This window comes from Trypanosoma cruzi, genomic scaffold (assembly GCF_000209065.1).
Source record: "Trypanosoma cruzi strain CL Brener 1047053517131 genomic scaffold, whole genome shotgun sequence".
Taxonomy (NCBI): domain Eukaryota; phylum Euglenozoa; class Kinetoplastea; order Trypanosomatida; family Trypanosomatidae; genus Trypanosoma; species Trypanosoma cruzi.
In genome coordinates, this window is record NW_001849574.1 from 264,981 (window position 1) to 276,803 (window position 11,823).

At 48.6% G+C, this 11,823-nt stretch overlaps 9 protein-coding genes across 9 annotated transcripts, besides 12 other annotated features; all 9 read left to right on the forward strand.

The window, feature by feature from the left end:
• Tc00.1047053509055.10 (RNA-binding protein, putative) lies at positions 1 to 1,046 on the forward strand (the record flags this gene model as incomplete). Its single annotated transcript, XM_801772.1, has 1 exon — positions 1 to 1,046. A coding segment is annotated over one exon (1,046 nt), but the record flags the coding sequence as incomplete, so codon positions are not given.
• Positions 1 to 11,823: a sequence feature (heterozygous, non-Esmeraldo-like haplotype).
• Positions 1,098 to 1,165: a sequence feature (A-rich).
• Positions 1,433 to 1,478: a microsatellite.
• Positions 1,696 to 1,727: a microsatellite.
• Positions 2,422 to 2,449: a microsatellite.
• On the forward strand, positions 2,571 to 3,488 carry Tc00.1047053509055.20 (hypothetical protein, conserved; the record flags this gene model as incomplete). The annotated part of the gene is made up of 1 exon (XM_801773.1): positions 2,571 to 3,488. One exon carries the CDS (start codon positions 2,571 to 2,573, stop codon positions 3,486 to 3,488), a length of 918 nt encoding a protein of 305 aa, XP_806866.1.
• Positions 3,683 to 3,735: a sequence feature (T-rich).
• Tc00.1047053509055.30 (hypothetical protein, conserved) lies at positions 4,049 to 5,392 on the forward strand (the record flags this gene model as incomplete). Its single annotated transcript, XM_801774.1, has 1 exon — positions 4,049 to 5,392. One exon carries the CDS (start codon positions 4,049 to 4,051, stop codon positions 5,390 to 5,392), a length of 1,344 nt encoding a protein of 447 aa, XP_806867.1.
• Positions 5,460 to 5,509: a sequence feature (T-rich).
• Positions 5,555 to 5,600: a sequence feature (AT_rich).
• Tc00.1047053509055.40 (hypothetical protein, conserved) lies at positions 5,727 to 7,574 on the forward strand (the record flags this gene model as incomplete). Its single annotated transcript, XM_801775.1, has 1 exon — positions 5,727 to 7,574. One exon carries the CDS (start codon positions 5,727 to 5,729, stop codon positions 7,572 to 7,574), a length of 1,848 nt encoding a protein of 615 aa, XP_806868.1.
• Positions 7,678 to 7,703: a sequence feature (AT_rich).
• Tc00.1047053509055.44 (hypothetical protein, conserved) lies at positions 7,903 to 8,280 on the forward strand (the record flags this gene model as incomplete). The annotated part of the gene is made up of 1 exon (XM_801779.1): positions 7,903 to 8,280. The coding sequence occupies one exon, from the start codon at positions 7,903 to 7,905 to the stop codon at positions 8,278 to 8,280; it is 378 nt and encodes a 125-aa protein (XP_806872.1).
• Positions 8,835 to 9,266, forward strand: Tc00.1047053509055.50 (hypothetical protein, conserved; the record flags this gene model as incomplete). The annotated part of the gene is made up of 1 exon (XM_801776.1): positions 8,835 to 9,266. The coding sequence occupies one exon, from the start codon at positions 8,835 to 8,837 to the stop codon at positions 9,264 to 9,266; it is 432 nt and encodes a 143-aa protein (XP_806869.1).
• Positions 9,703 to 9,733: a microsatellite.
• Positions 9,815 to 10,102, forward strand: Tc00.1047053509055.54 (hypothetical protein, conserved; the record flags this gene model as incomplete). The annotated part of the gene is made up of 1 exon (XM_801780.1): positions 9,815 to 10,102. The coding sequence occupies one exon, from the start codon at positions 9,815 to 9,817 to the stop codon at positions 10,100 to 10,102; it is 288 nt and encodes a 95-aa protein (XP_806873.1).
• Positions 10,133 to 10,161: a microsatellite.
• Positions 10,508 to 11,011, forward strand: Tc00.1047053509055.60 (hypothetical protein, conserved; the record flags this gene model as incomplete). Its single annotated transcript, XM_801777.1, has 1 exon — positions 10,508 to 11,011. The coding sequence occupies one exon, from the start codon at positions 10,508 to 10,510 to the stop codon at positions 11,009 to 11,011; it is 504 nt and encodes a 167-aa protein (XP_806870.1).
• Positions 11,134 to 11,158: a microsatellite.
• Positions 11,161 to 11,823, forward strand: Tc00.1047053509055.69 (hypothetical protein, conserved; the record flags this gene model as incomplete). The annotated part of the gene is made up of 1 exon (XM_801778.1): positions 11,161 to 11,823. A coding segment is annotated over one exon (663 nt), but the record flags the coding sequence as incomplete, so codon positions are not given.

Genomic DNA, 11,823 nt, shown 5'->3' on the forward strand with positions numbered 1-11,823 from the left:
CTCCCACCAATGTGGTATACCTTGGACAGTTAGCTTCCGATGTGACGGAGGGGGATGTCGAGGATTTATTTGAGCCTTTTGAAGGGTTCATTAATTCTAAGTTTATCCAATCTAGCGGTATTGCCTTTGGGCACTTTGATAGCATCGAGCATGCACGCGCGGCCCGCATAGCACTTAACAATGCACTTCTGAGGGGCGCCACGTTGCGCATTAGTTTTGGGAAGAGCAACCACACCATGACGATGGCGGATAGGATGCGGCGAGGGAAGCCGGCTCCGCTCGGTAATGATGATGCGAATGGCGATTTCACTGCGATGCCGCCACCGGCTCTTGGGCTTGGCGGTGTGATGGGGGCACTTGTGGCAGGCCCGGGGGCTCCCGCAGCTGACGCCGGAGCGATGGTGTCGCTACCCACCATGGGCGTCATGGTGGGCTCGCAGGCAGCCCCGCCACCGCCGACCTTTTTCACGCGGGAACGTCCCACACCAGAGATGACGCTTGACGCCCGCCTTCAATCACTTCTTGGCGCCACGTATAACAACTGCGGTGAGGCGGACAAGTCGGTGAGCCCCAGTGTTATTCAAGCCATTTGTGACCTCGTTGATGGCTGCGTGGATGAGCAGAGCATGAAGCGGCTCGATGACACCATTTTTCTCTACACACCCCTCAATTCCTCTCATGTCTTTGGTATATTGGCGAAGCGCATACATGACTATTTTAACGATGATCCGCACAAGAAGCTTCTTGTTCTGTACGCCGCCACTCGGGCTCTGCTCGGTGCCAAAACGGATTATCTTCTGTTCACCAAGGCGGCCCTCAATGCGTACCTCATGATGCTTTTTGTTGCCAGCGAGGGGCAAACACCGGGCGGGATGGAGATGCTCACGTCCATCATTGAGAACGTTCACAGAAATCCCTTCATTGAGCGACAGAGGCTGGATGCGGAGTTCATTGAGGTCTTTCGGGAGCAGCTGGACGAGATCCACCGTCGTGCGAAGGTGGAGCAGGACTTAGCCTCGCTGCTTACGAAGAAGAGGCGCAGGTGACACGAGGACTGGAGAAACCAAACGAGAGGGGAAATGAGAGAATAATCGGGTAGAAAAGAAAAGAAAAAATAAAGAATAATAATAAAAAAAGCAAAATGGAAGCACGCAAAGAAAAGGAATTTGGGAAGGGGTCTTGTCAGTGAAGCAAAACTGCGTATTTCCCGGAGGAGGTGTGTTTGTGTGTCTGTTGAAATCCTCGTTTTTTTGTTTTATTATTATCCCTTTTTGTCAGCGGTCCGCGTCTGTGCTTTAAAAAAACAGCGGGCGGGGGGGGGGCATTATTTTGGTGTCAAAGTCACGGCAAGGGAGCGGCCAGGCAGCATGCACACAGAGCCACCCGTGGCTTTCTCAGTGGATCATTTGGGCAAATACCCAAAGAGGAAATTAAAGAAAAACAAAAACAAAAAAATAAAACAAAATGACAAAAAAAAATAGAAGAGGGAAATAAAGAGGTTTAGTAAAGAAGGAGGAAATCAACAAATTTGAAAACAATATATTTGGTCTGAAGCATGTGAGAGAAGAGTCAGCGCGTACAATATATATATATATATACACGAACACAGTCACGTGTATGAAACAACCGGATTTAATTTCTTTCTAGCAGGAAATTAAACCCTGTTGGAGTTTTCTTTTAACGTCTGTTCTTATGTTTTCTATTCTTTTTTTTCTTTTTTTTTTTTTCTGTTTCTGTATCTAATTCATTTTTAGTCTTTATGGCTCACACTTGGGGGGCATGCATGCGTATATGATATTAATCTGTGCTTATGTTGCCCTGGTCCCCACTTTGACCTTTCATTCACAACGAACTAAAAAAAACAAAACAACAACAAAAAAAAGTGACAAGGCAGGAATTTTTGACCCTTTTTTTAAAAAATCTTTTGATGCTTATCCACTGTAGGAAGTGAGCGGTGCATTAGGACATGTAGACTGACGTCTGGTGGTTTTTTTTTTTGCCATTTTTTCCACACATTTATAAACACCTTCCCACTACCTTCTCATAATTGCCAATCTATGACCCTGTTCATTGCTGTTGCTGCTACTAATTACTGTTTCTGGATACCTTCTCCAGGGGCATGGGGTTGAAAACGCTTTGATGTTTTCTCACAGGCTCCGCAAATGATGGAAGAATTAAGTGGGTGTGTGGTTGATCTTTCGTTATATTGGCATTTGCGTTTTGGCTGGCGATGCTTCTGGTAATGAGGTGGATAATTGTCGCTTGGTTTTTTTTTTTTGTGCGTGCTCATTATCAGAAAGCCGATGTTCTTCCGTTTGCTCACTCACTCACTCGCACTCCCTCCCTCTGTTCTCCACCGTCGCTAGCATGGAATACGCCTGATTCTTTCTGCCACACTCAACCAAGCGTCGTTTTGTCTCATGTGCGTGCGTGTGTGTGTGTGTGTGTGCCTTTTTTTTTTTACTTAATTGCTTCTTTTTTTGTTTGTTTTTTTTACGCGTCCAGGGCAGTTTAAGCGACGGCAAATAACAGGGGACCGCGGCCACGGGGAACGTAGCGTGTGTCACTAAATGGGCCACGGCCGATGTACTGCTGTTGTACTGCTTTACTGCGCCGTAGTATCTGTTTTTTTGGCTTCTTTAGTACTGGCGGGGGATGACGGGTTGAGTACGGCATCGAACATGCCGCTGTTTGAGCAGATTATCGTACAGCCCTTTACAGTTAGTGTTATATCCGGGAGGTATGGGGTGTTTAACGCAACCCTCGCCCTAAGGGCCTCACCGATCTTTCCTGAACACATACACGGGGAGTTAATCCCCATTGGTGAGCAGCGCAGGGGAAGTGCGGAGCAATTGTCGCTGGAGCATTTCAACTACCCGCGCCCGATGGAAGGGGAGATGCCGACGCCTGGAATGGTGGATGCACACCCATCTCTGCTGAGGATTGATGTTCAGCTGCGGTTTTCGGGCTCAACCAGTGGGACTGTCACTGCTTGGGCTCTGCCAGCTGTCGTGGGAGTTCTTGAGCGGGGCCTCTCTGAAGTGGAGGAAACTGACGCAGCTCCGACAGCCCAGGCATCCTTCTTATTTGTTTCCGAGTCGAAGAGCATGTCACCTTCCACACTCAGTGATGTTCCTTCGATGGCACGCACAGCGACGGGGATCGTCGAGTTGGAGGGAGGACGATCCGGCAGTTTCACGTTCCGCTTCTTCTCAGAACACGAATTCTCTCTTAATTTGCAGCTCCGTACCGAAGACAATACGACGGATCGCAGTTGGGTCTACGGCTACGTCCCCCCTGACAACACATTGCTCTCACGTCCGGACAGGAGCCAAAAGGCGTGGTGGCAGAACCGTGGTATATGGGTATTTGCCATCACAACCTTCATAATGCGTGCTGTTATGGCATATTTCGAAACCAGGCGCGCGGCGAATTTGCGGAGGAAGCGGACTGCAGCGGCAGCCATGGAAAAGAAAAAAATCAAGTGAATTTGAACGATGGTGATAAAAAAAACTTCCTGCTTTCCTTTTGAGATGCTTGGGATATAGGATGTGTTGTAGAAGTGATTATTATTATTTTTCGTAAGCATACTTCGGTGAGAGCTACATTTTGGTGCTGTTTGAGGAGGAATCCGGAATAAACACAAATAAAATTAAATTAACGGATGAATACATTATCTGGTTTCTTGTATATGCGTCTTTTTTTGTTTATTTATTTGTTTGTGTTTTTTTTTTTCCGCGACTTGGCCGAATTTTTTCTCTTAGTGTTGCATGGACTGGGCAGCTCATTTGACCCTGAAGGGTGTTTGCTGCGCCACTTACACCAGCGACACGCTGCGGCGTGCCGCTTTTTTAAATGTATTTCTTTATTCCGCTGATTTTACCGCGATTGTTTGTTATTTTGCATTCATTCCTCTTGTTGGCATGCAGGCAGGAAAGCAGAAGAGAGGGAGTGGGAGGGGAAACAATCAAACAATCAAACAGAAAATAAAAAAGGGATTTGAAGAGCGAGGGGCGTAACACGCGTTTCATTGCACTCTGTGAGTGGAATGCTCAACTCCACTGGCAACAGTTCTCTCTCTTTGCAGCGCACTACCGCCGTCAGTGATACCGATGCGAGATTCATCGTTTTAATAGTGAGGGATTTGGCAACGTACTTGTGCCGCTCAGGCGAGACTCACCCTTTCTTTGAGGACGGCCCGATACCTGCAGAACTGTTGGGGTATACCCCCGCATCGTCCTCATCATTGCCTGAAACAGTTGCTTCATCCAAGCAGAAGGCGGCGCTGCAGCTTGTCTCCAGGCTTCGAGATCACGTGTTGAACCGGAATATAGTCGTTATTTTCCCTATACAGGCCTCCTCCGAATACCGAGAAAGGCTTTTGATGTTTCTGTTTGAGAAACTGGGGGTGCGAACAATCATAGCGCTGTCAGACGTCGTGGCGGACACGTTTGCGGTGGGACTGCGGGACTCACTTGTCTTTCACGCGTCTCTCAGGGCGCTTTCTGTCAGTCGCGTGGAGTCCGGCGTCTCGGTGAAGTATGCGGCGTCTGCTTCCGGGTCACTGCTTCACCTTTTGAAGCCCCACACGACGGGGACTGGGGAATTATGTGGTGAGGAGAACTTTGCAAAAAAGAATGCAGGTGCTTTTGACGATACAAAGGAGGGAGACAATTGGAAGGAAGACGGAGCTTCCGCAGAAAAGGGAGATGGGAATGACGTATCATCTCTTCTGTCGCGTCTGTCGGTAAATGGCTCTTCTTTCTTTGCGGCGGCTGTGAATTTATTGGATGAGACGTATCGCAAAGCGCTTGTCGCGTTCTTTGGAGGGGAGGTGTACCAACGCGTTGTGTCACTGCATGAACATGGGGAAGTGGGGACGAAGCGCAGGCGTAACGACGGCCAGGAGGATGTGCAGTCAACTGACAAAAGAGCGAACGGCTATCCTCAGGACGAAGGCGGGGGTGCATTGCGACGTCTCATTGCTGCCGTCGCGGGTGATACGTCTTTGCCTGTGATTGTGACGGGAGAAGCGCTACGCGTTGCGCCACTACTTCGAAAATTCCTTGAGGAGGCTGTGCGTGAGTGCAGCGGCAAAACCGCAGCAACGGGCACCTCATCTTCATCATCATCTTTTTCATCGGAATCCTTTGAAACATCTTCTTCTTCTACGACTAACGGGAGTAATTCTTCTGAATCTTCTTCTTTTGAGGCTGGCGTTTCTTTTCAACTTCAACCTTTGCCGCTGGAGGACTCTCCATGGATGTTATCCCTCTTGGGCGGTTCATTGGTCTCACAGCTGTCTTTGGCGGAGCTTAGTAAACTACGTATCTCACGAGATGATGCACTTTTGTCTAAAGGCAGCATCATTCATTGGCGTTCGTTGCTGTGATGGCACTGAGGACGGGAGCTGAGAGGCGGTGCGGCGTGCCCCGTATTTGTTGGTCCCTCTGTAAATATTTCTTTTTCTTCCATCCCTTTTTTTTTTTTTTTTTCTCTTTCTCTCTCTGTATGTGTGAGCGATGAAATTTTTGAAATGATAGTTTGTGAAGCCATTTTTTTAATTTATTTTTTACATAAAAAAAAAAAATAAAAATTATCATTACTTTGCTTCCTTTTGAGTCACACCTTTTTTATCCCTTCCACTTGATGGGGATGGGTGGAATTATGTAGACAAGAAGAAAGCGGCAGGGAGTGGGAGCCTTCATTGTCTGTGTGTGCATGTGATGTTTTGGCGGGGATGGTCTGGAAGCATCCTGCGTAGGCGTCACCTTAAGCGTGGTGGCTCCGTGCGTGCTCTACGGGAACTGAGGAAGATTGCCATTTTGGAGGCCACCGCAGATAAGCCGCTGCACGAGCGTGAGGGTAAGTCGTCGTCCTTGTTGGCATCATCATCGTCGTCATTTTCTTCATTAGCGAGGGGGTCTGTCTTGCGATCGTTGGACAGTGCTGTTGAGGCGGCCTATGATCGGATGAACTTTTCAAAAGGCTTTCACAGCGATGCCGCTGTGTCCGGCTTGTCAACGTCACCTAAAGCCGCTTCTTTGAGCCACTTTTTGACAGAGTGCCGCCGACTGAGAGTGGAGATTGGAGAGGCTCGTGATGTTAGTGACCGTCGTCGTCTCCGCGACGCCACCCGATTATTCTGGGCGGGGAACGTGGACGGTGCTTTGGCCTGCTGCGCCATGCAAGGGAGGGACTTTGGGTTTGTTGCCGGGTTTGGGCTTATGGACAACGACCTGCATGTGTGCTTTCCTTCTTTACAGCTCGCACTGCACTGCATGGCACGGGATAAGAGCACTTGCGCTTGCACGAGTATGGTGCTGGCTCTGCACTACATGGCCCGGGAGCTGGATCACCTGGAGAAAAACCATGCGGGGCCCGCTGCGTCGCACTCCGGTTGGGCGAAACAGAGGAGGTTACAAATGAAGGATAAGACTGAAGTTAAACGTCTTGACGAAGACGGCAGTGGCGCTGCTGGTGATGGTGCCGCTGCGGGTTTGGAAATAGTGACACCAGAGGAATTAGAAAGCTTCAGGCGAGGCATCGCCACCCTCGGTGTGGAGCGCCTCCACCTCTTCTTTATTGAACGGGGTCAATCGGGTCGTGTTTTGGGTTCCGCGGAAGACGCCCTGCATGCGTTGGAGTTTTTGGCCATCGTCAAAGTAGATGATGCAGGTGAGAAGGCCCGTGCCCTCGTCGAGGCGAAGAGGCCACGCTGGTGCCAGTCCTGTCACACTTACCTTGTGCTATCTTTATTTCGCCATGTTACCCACAAAAGCAAGGAGTTAAAGTTCACTTCTGTTGTTCACGCGTTTAAGCTCCTGCGCATTTTTATGCCTTTGCTTTCTTCCTCAGCGCCGGCACCTTCTACTTCTTCTGAGGATAAACAGCGACAGTCGGGTGGCATGCAGACGGCTGCCACGCTTCGTTTTGACTCGCATGCCGCTCATGCCGTGGCCGATGGCAATGCGCCAATATTTCATGAAAGCCCGGCGTATCGTGAGTGGCATATACAGCGTGACACTGTGGACGGTGTTTTATGGGGACTGTGCGCCACACTGCAGCGAAAAGACGCGCGTTTTGTGAATTCATTTCACTTTGTGCAAATCATGGAGACAATTTCACGGCTTCCACCGCATTTTTTGTCGCGTCCCCCTCATCCGAGACGTCGGGCAATTCAAAATTTTGGGGTTTTTGCCACCACCGCCACCAGCAACAGCAGCAGCAGCACCGATGGGGAGGGGGCGACTTTACTCTCAAGGGCAAGAGATGAGGAAACACCGCAGACCACGGAAGAGGTGTGGGGTTACTTTATAGCAAAAGCCTGCATTTTCATTCCAGGCCTGACATCAGATCATCGGCGTCGTGTGTGTTTTGGTCTCCGACGGGCTGTTCAGAAGCGGGAAGGATATTTTGACCGCACAACAAGTGGGGATAAAAATCGACGTTCAAAGACTTCTGCTGCAGAGGCTTTATTGCTGCCGATGGCGCATGAGTTGTTGCAATACCCGAAGGACTATGAGGCCGCCATGTTTGACCGTCCACCGGCAGAAGGGAGGGGCGGTGATTAGTGCGCGGGCAAGACAGCCCAATGCGGCAGCAAGAAAGGAACAAACAAGGGCCAGGCATTTGCCAGTGCAGCGGCTTGGAAAAAAAGAATGGAAAAACTGATTCTTTTTTATTTTTTATTTTTATTTTTTCTCAGGGAATAGAATAAGAATTTTCCCCCTTTTTTTTAGTTATTTTATTTTTTGTACGCGTTTGTGTGTGTGCTTGCCGCTTCACGTGAAAGTGCACCGCAGACGCGCACGCACGGAAGGAGGTGGGGACGAAGGCGAGGAAACCGAAAAAAAGGGAATTTGTTAGCGGAAGTAAATAAGGTTAGATATTAGGGAGGCAATGATTCGCCGGTTTGGCTCAACCGTCGTGTCGCGTAGCAGGACGCCGTCAGTGCCACTTGTCTCGGCTCCGACGCATTCGGCCCTCCGCCAGTTTCATAGCTTGTATGGAATTGCCGTCTCTCTTGTCACGTGCACGGGATGTATTCTCTGCTTTGGGTCATGGGCGAACAACATCTGCAATGTGCGAAAATATGGCCGCTGGAGGTTTCGCAATACTATCGATGACGCCATCATGGTGTCGGATTTTAAAACTGCGCGATACATTGGCGGCTTCATCGGATTTTTATTCTACTGGTTTGTGGTGGGACCCAAAAAGTACAGTTATCCAAGCAACTTGGCTGATGTGCCGGACAACAAGCGCTTTGGACCGTTTTAGATGCCATTAGGGAGAAAAAGGGGGTTGAAAAAACCATGACGGCAGCAACGCCTGCAGTTGTTGTATGGAAATGGAGGGGGTGAATAACGGGTCGGGGGCTGGGGGGAATCGGGCTGGTAGGAAAGGGCACGGGTTTTTTTTTCTTGTTGCTTTGTTTGTTTTATTTGTTTTTATGATTTGTTGGGCTGTCGAATACGTGGGTGGTGGCAATCGGGATAATCCACGCCGAGCAGCAGGTGTGCGTGGGCAGTACTTTTTTTTTTTGACGCTCTTCTAATATTATTATTGCCATCAATGTCTCTTTCCCTTTCCCTTTGTCTTTTTGTCTCTCTTTGTCATGCGCGCTCTTCTTTGTTGGATGTGCGCGTGTCACGTGAATCAATAAAAAACAACAACAACAACAACAGAATGCCTTCATTGTGATTTTGCGTTTTTTTTTTTTTTGTGTGTGCACCGCTTATGTTCTTTTCTTTTCTTGTGTCTGCCTGCGCTGTGAGGAGGAAAGTTTGAGGGGGCGAAGAGGAAAACACAAGGACTATTTGTGAAGTGAAGCGATGGCAAAGCCGAACTCCACGCCAAGCGAGAAGGATATGCAGCGGGCACGTACGCTTCGGCTCCTAAACGATCTCCGTATGCAGCCTTTGAAGTCTCTGCCAATGACACTTTTTTTGATGTGGATGGTTGGCAATGACGTTGGCATCTTCACTATCATGTTTGTAGGCATGGCGGTGGTGAACCCTCTGCAGTCCATCTTTGGCACGAATGATGTTTTTAAGGAGTTTGAGGAGGAGGCGAAGGGGGATGCCAACATACGGAGCGCCCTTAGCCACTCAAAGCTGATGTACATCGCGTCATGTCTGCTGGCGTTTGCAGTGGCTTTAGTCAAGTTAAGCTGGATGGGACTTATGCCAGTGAATGCGATGGACTGGCTGGACAGCACACCGCCGGACTACAAGGAGTACACTCAGGGCTTCTTTGCCATCTGAGAGCCACAAGCCTCGCCCCGTTGCAAGTAAAAGGGAAGAGGAAGAGGGGAGGAGAACTCAGAAGGCACGCAGACGGATGAATATCGAAAGGCGGCAATATTTACACAAAAGATGAGGGATTTTTTAAATTGCCGCATTTGGTGTAGATGTGGGGTGAAAGGAAGTGGGGATTCGCTTTTCACTTTTTCTCTTTTTGGTGCAAAGGACCTTCAGGATCGATTTCACTCATAGAACCCCTTGTCTTGTTTGTTTTGTGTGTTTTTTGTGCTTTTCCTCCTTTTGTAATAAGACAAAAAAGGAAATTTATGCACCCGGTGGAGGGGGTTATCTATGCTTAGGCATGTAATGCATGTATTCCAGCAGCCATGCGTGTGTGTGTGTGTGTCTGTGCGACTACAATACAGCCTTTTTTTTTTGTTCATTTATATATGCTTCCTTTTTCTTTTTTTTTTCTTTTTTTTTTTTTTGATTGTGCCTGACAATGGGTGTCTGTGCACACATGTTTGCATGCATCCGTACCGTCACTACAGACACGATAACGCAGAGAAATGACATCTATTGCGCTTTGGGTAGCGCGGCGCATTCGAACGTTTGATTTAAAGCACAGTTGCCGCACACGCCCATATGCGTGGTACTTCTCGCTTTGCCTCCTCTTTGTGAGTTGGGCAAACTACGCGCAGTACAGGCGACTTCGGCCCATGTACCCGAACTACGAAGAATATCGTCTCAAGGAGGGCGGTAGGATGTTGGAGGCAAAGCGGCAGGAGATGGCGGATGTGATGCGATACAATAGCATGGTGAGCACAATGCGTAGCGAATTGAGCGGACGGGGTTGAATAAATTACTGCTGCGCACCAAAGTTAGAGGTGTGTGTGTGTGTGTGTGTATTTGTATGGTTTTTTTTTTTTTCTCTTTGGGGCGGTGAAGGAAAATATGAACGTGAAACTTCTCTTCTCTTTTCCACCTCTGTCATTCCAGAAAAAAACAAAAACAAAAACTGTGCATGATGAGTCCCGCAGCGTGAATAACGGCAATGAGAAGTGGGAATTGGTGAATGTGTTGTCATGTGCTCTCACTGCTCCTGCTTTTTTCCCTTATTTTTAAATTTGTTTGCTCCTTTCCCACGGCCAATAAAGGCCCGTCAGAGGGAATTGAACCCTATATACATATTATATTAGATGTAAAAGGCAAACAATATTAAAAAGACGAGAAGGCGTTCTGTACAACAGGAAACACAAGAAATGGCGGCAAAAGGAAGGCATTCAATAACACCTGTCTCGACACTTGGTCGTTTTTTTAGCGTTATTGATTGCGAGTTGCACCGCATTAACATTGTCTATTTAGTGAAGGGATACAACCTGAGGTACTCTTTGACGGTGGCCACTCTCCTTCTTCTTTTGGCCCTAACGTTTGCCTTTCCGACCGAGCAGCCTGTGTATGTCGGTGTCGTGTCCTTATTGGCACAGTCCTTCAGTGTGCTAATGATTGCAGGAGGTCTCTATTGCGCCACAGGTGGTGTCTTCACACGACGGCGGCAGCAGGAAGAGTGGCTACTAGGCAATGTGAAGGATGTCTTGCATCTGCTTATGGAGAATGCATCTTCTTCCAAGGCGGGGTATATGTTTTTGGCGTTAGAGGCTATGGCGCGGCTTGGCAACGTTCTTCAAGGGTCAGCGTGTGTCTGTGCTTTGTTGTTGTTGTGGATATGCTGGCTGTTGCTGAAGATGAATAGTGAGAGGCCATGAGCGAAATGAGCTGTGAGGAGAAATGTTTTGTCTTTTTTTCTCTATTCACAATTCATTGCGATGTGTGTTATTTGGAGTCTTGTGATGAAACATGTTTTTTGGAGTGAGTGCAGGAGTGCGGGTTTCTTTTTTTTTTTTTTTTTTTTTCAATGTGCTCTGCGAATACTCGTGAAGGCAATATATATGTATATGTATTTTTTGCTCTTTTTTTTTTTTTTTTGTATTGTGCCTGTTTTGCTTTGCTTTTGGTTTATTTCAACGTGGACCGAGGAGGAGGGGAGACGGAGAAGATGCGGCGGACATGGCCTGCACGTTGTGCCGCCAACACTTTGGCACCGGCGAGGGAGATGGAGCGACGTCTGCGTTCACGTGACATGACGCTGCGCGTGACCACAAAGGATGGCACTCTGCGTCTTGTGTATGCATCCACGTTGGGTCTCCTGCGGGAGACTCTCCGGCGACACCGGCTGGCAGCACGCACACATGGCTGTTGCCCTTTCTTGGAACTACTCGGGACACACCTGTCATTCACGAACATTCTGGCGGCGCTCCAAGAAGGAGAGGAACGTGTGTCCTCTCGATTCACGGCGGATGAGGCGACTGTCGTTACCGAAGCACTGGCGCTTGGAGAGTGTCGATGTTGCGTACGTGGCGACAACAATGGCAGCATTGAGGGGCCGTCATTCCCGCTCATAGTTGAGCGGGCCTTGTATGGTCGGAGGCAGGCCTTCACTTCTGCGACTTCAGCGAGATTTGATCGGATTGTCTCTGAGGATGAGGAAGAAATAAATGACGCTGATGCGATGTCAACA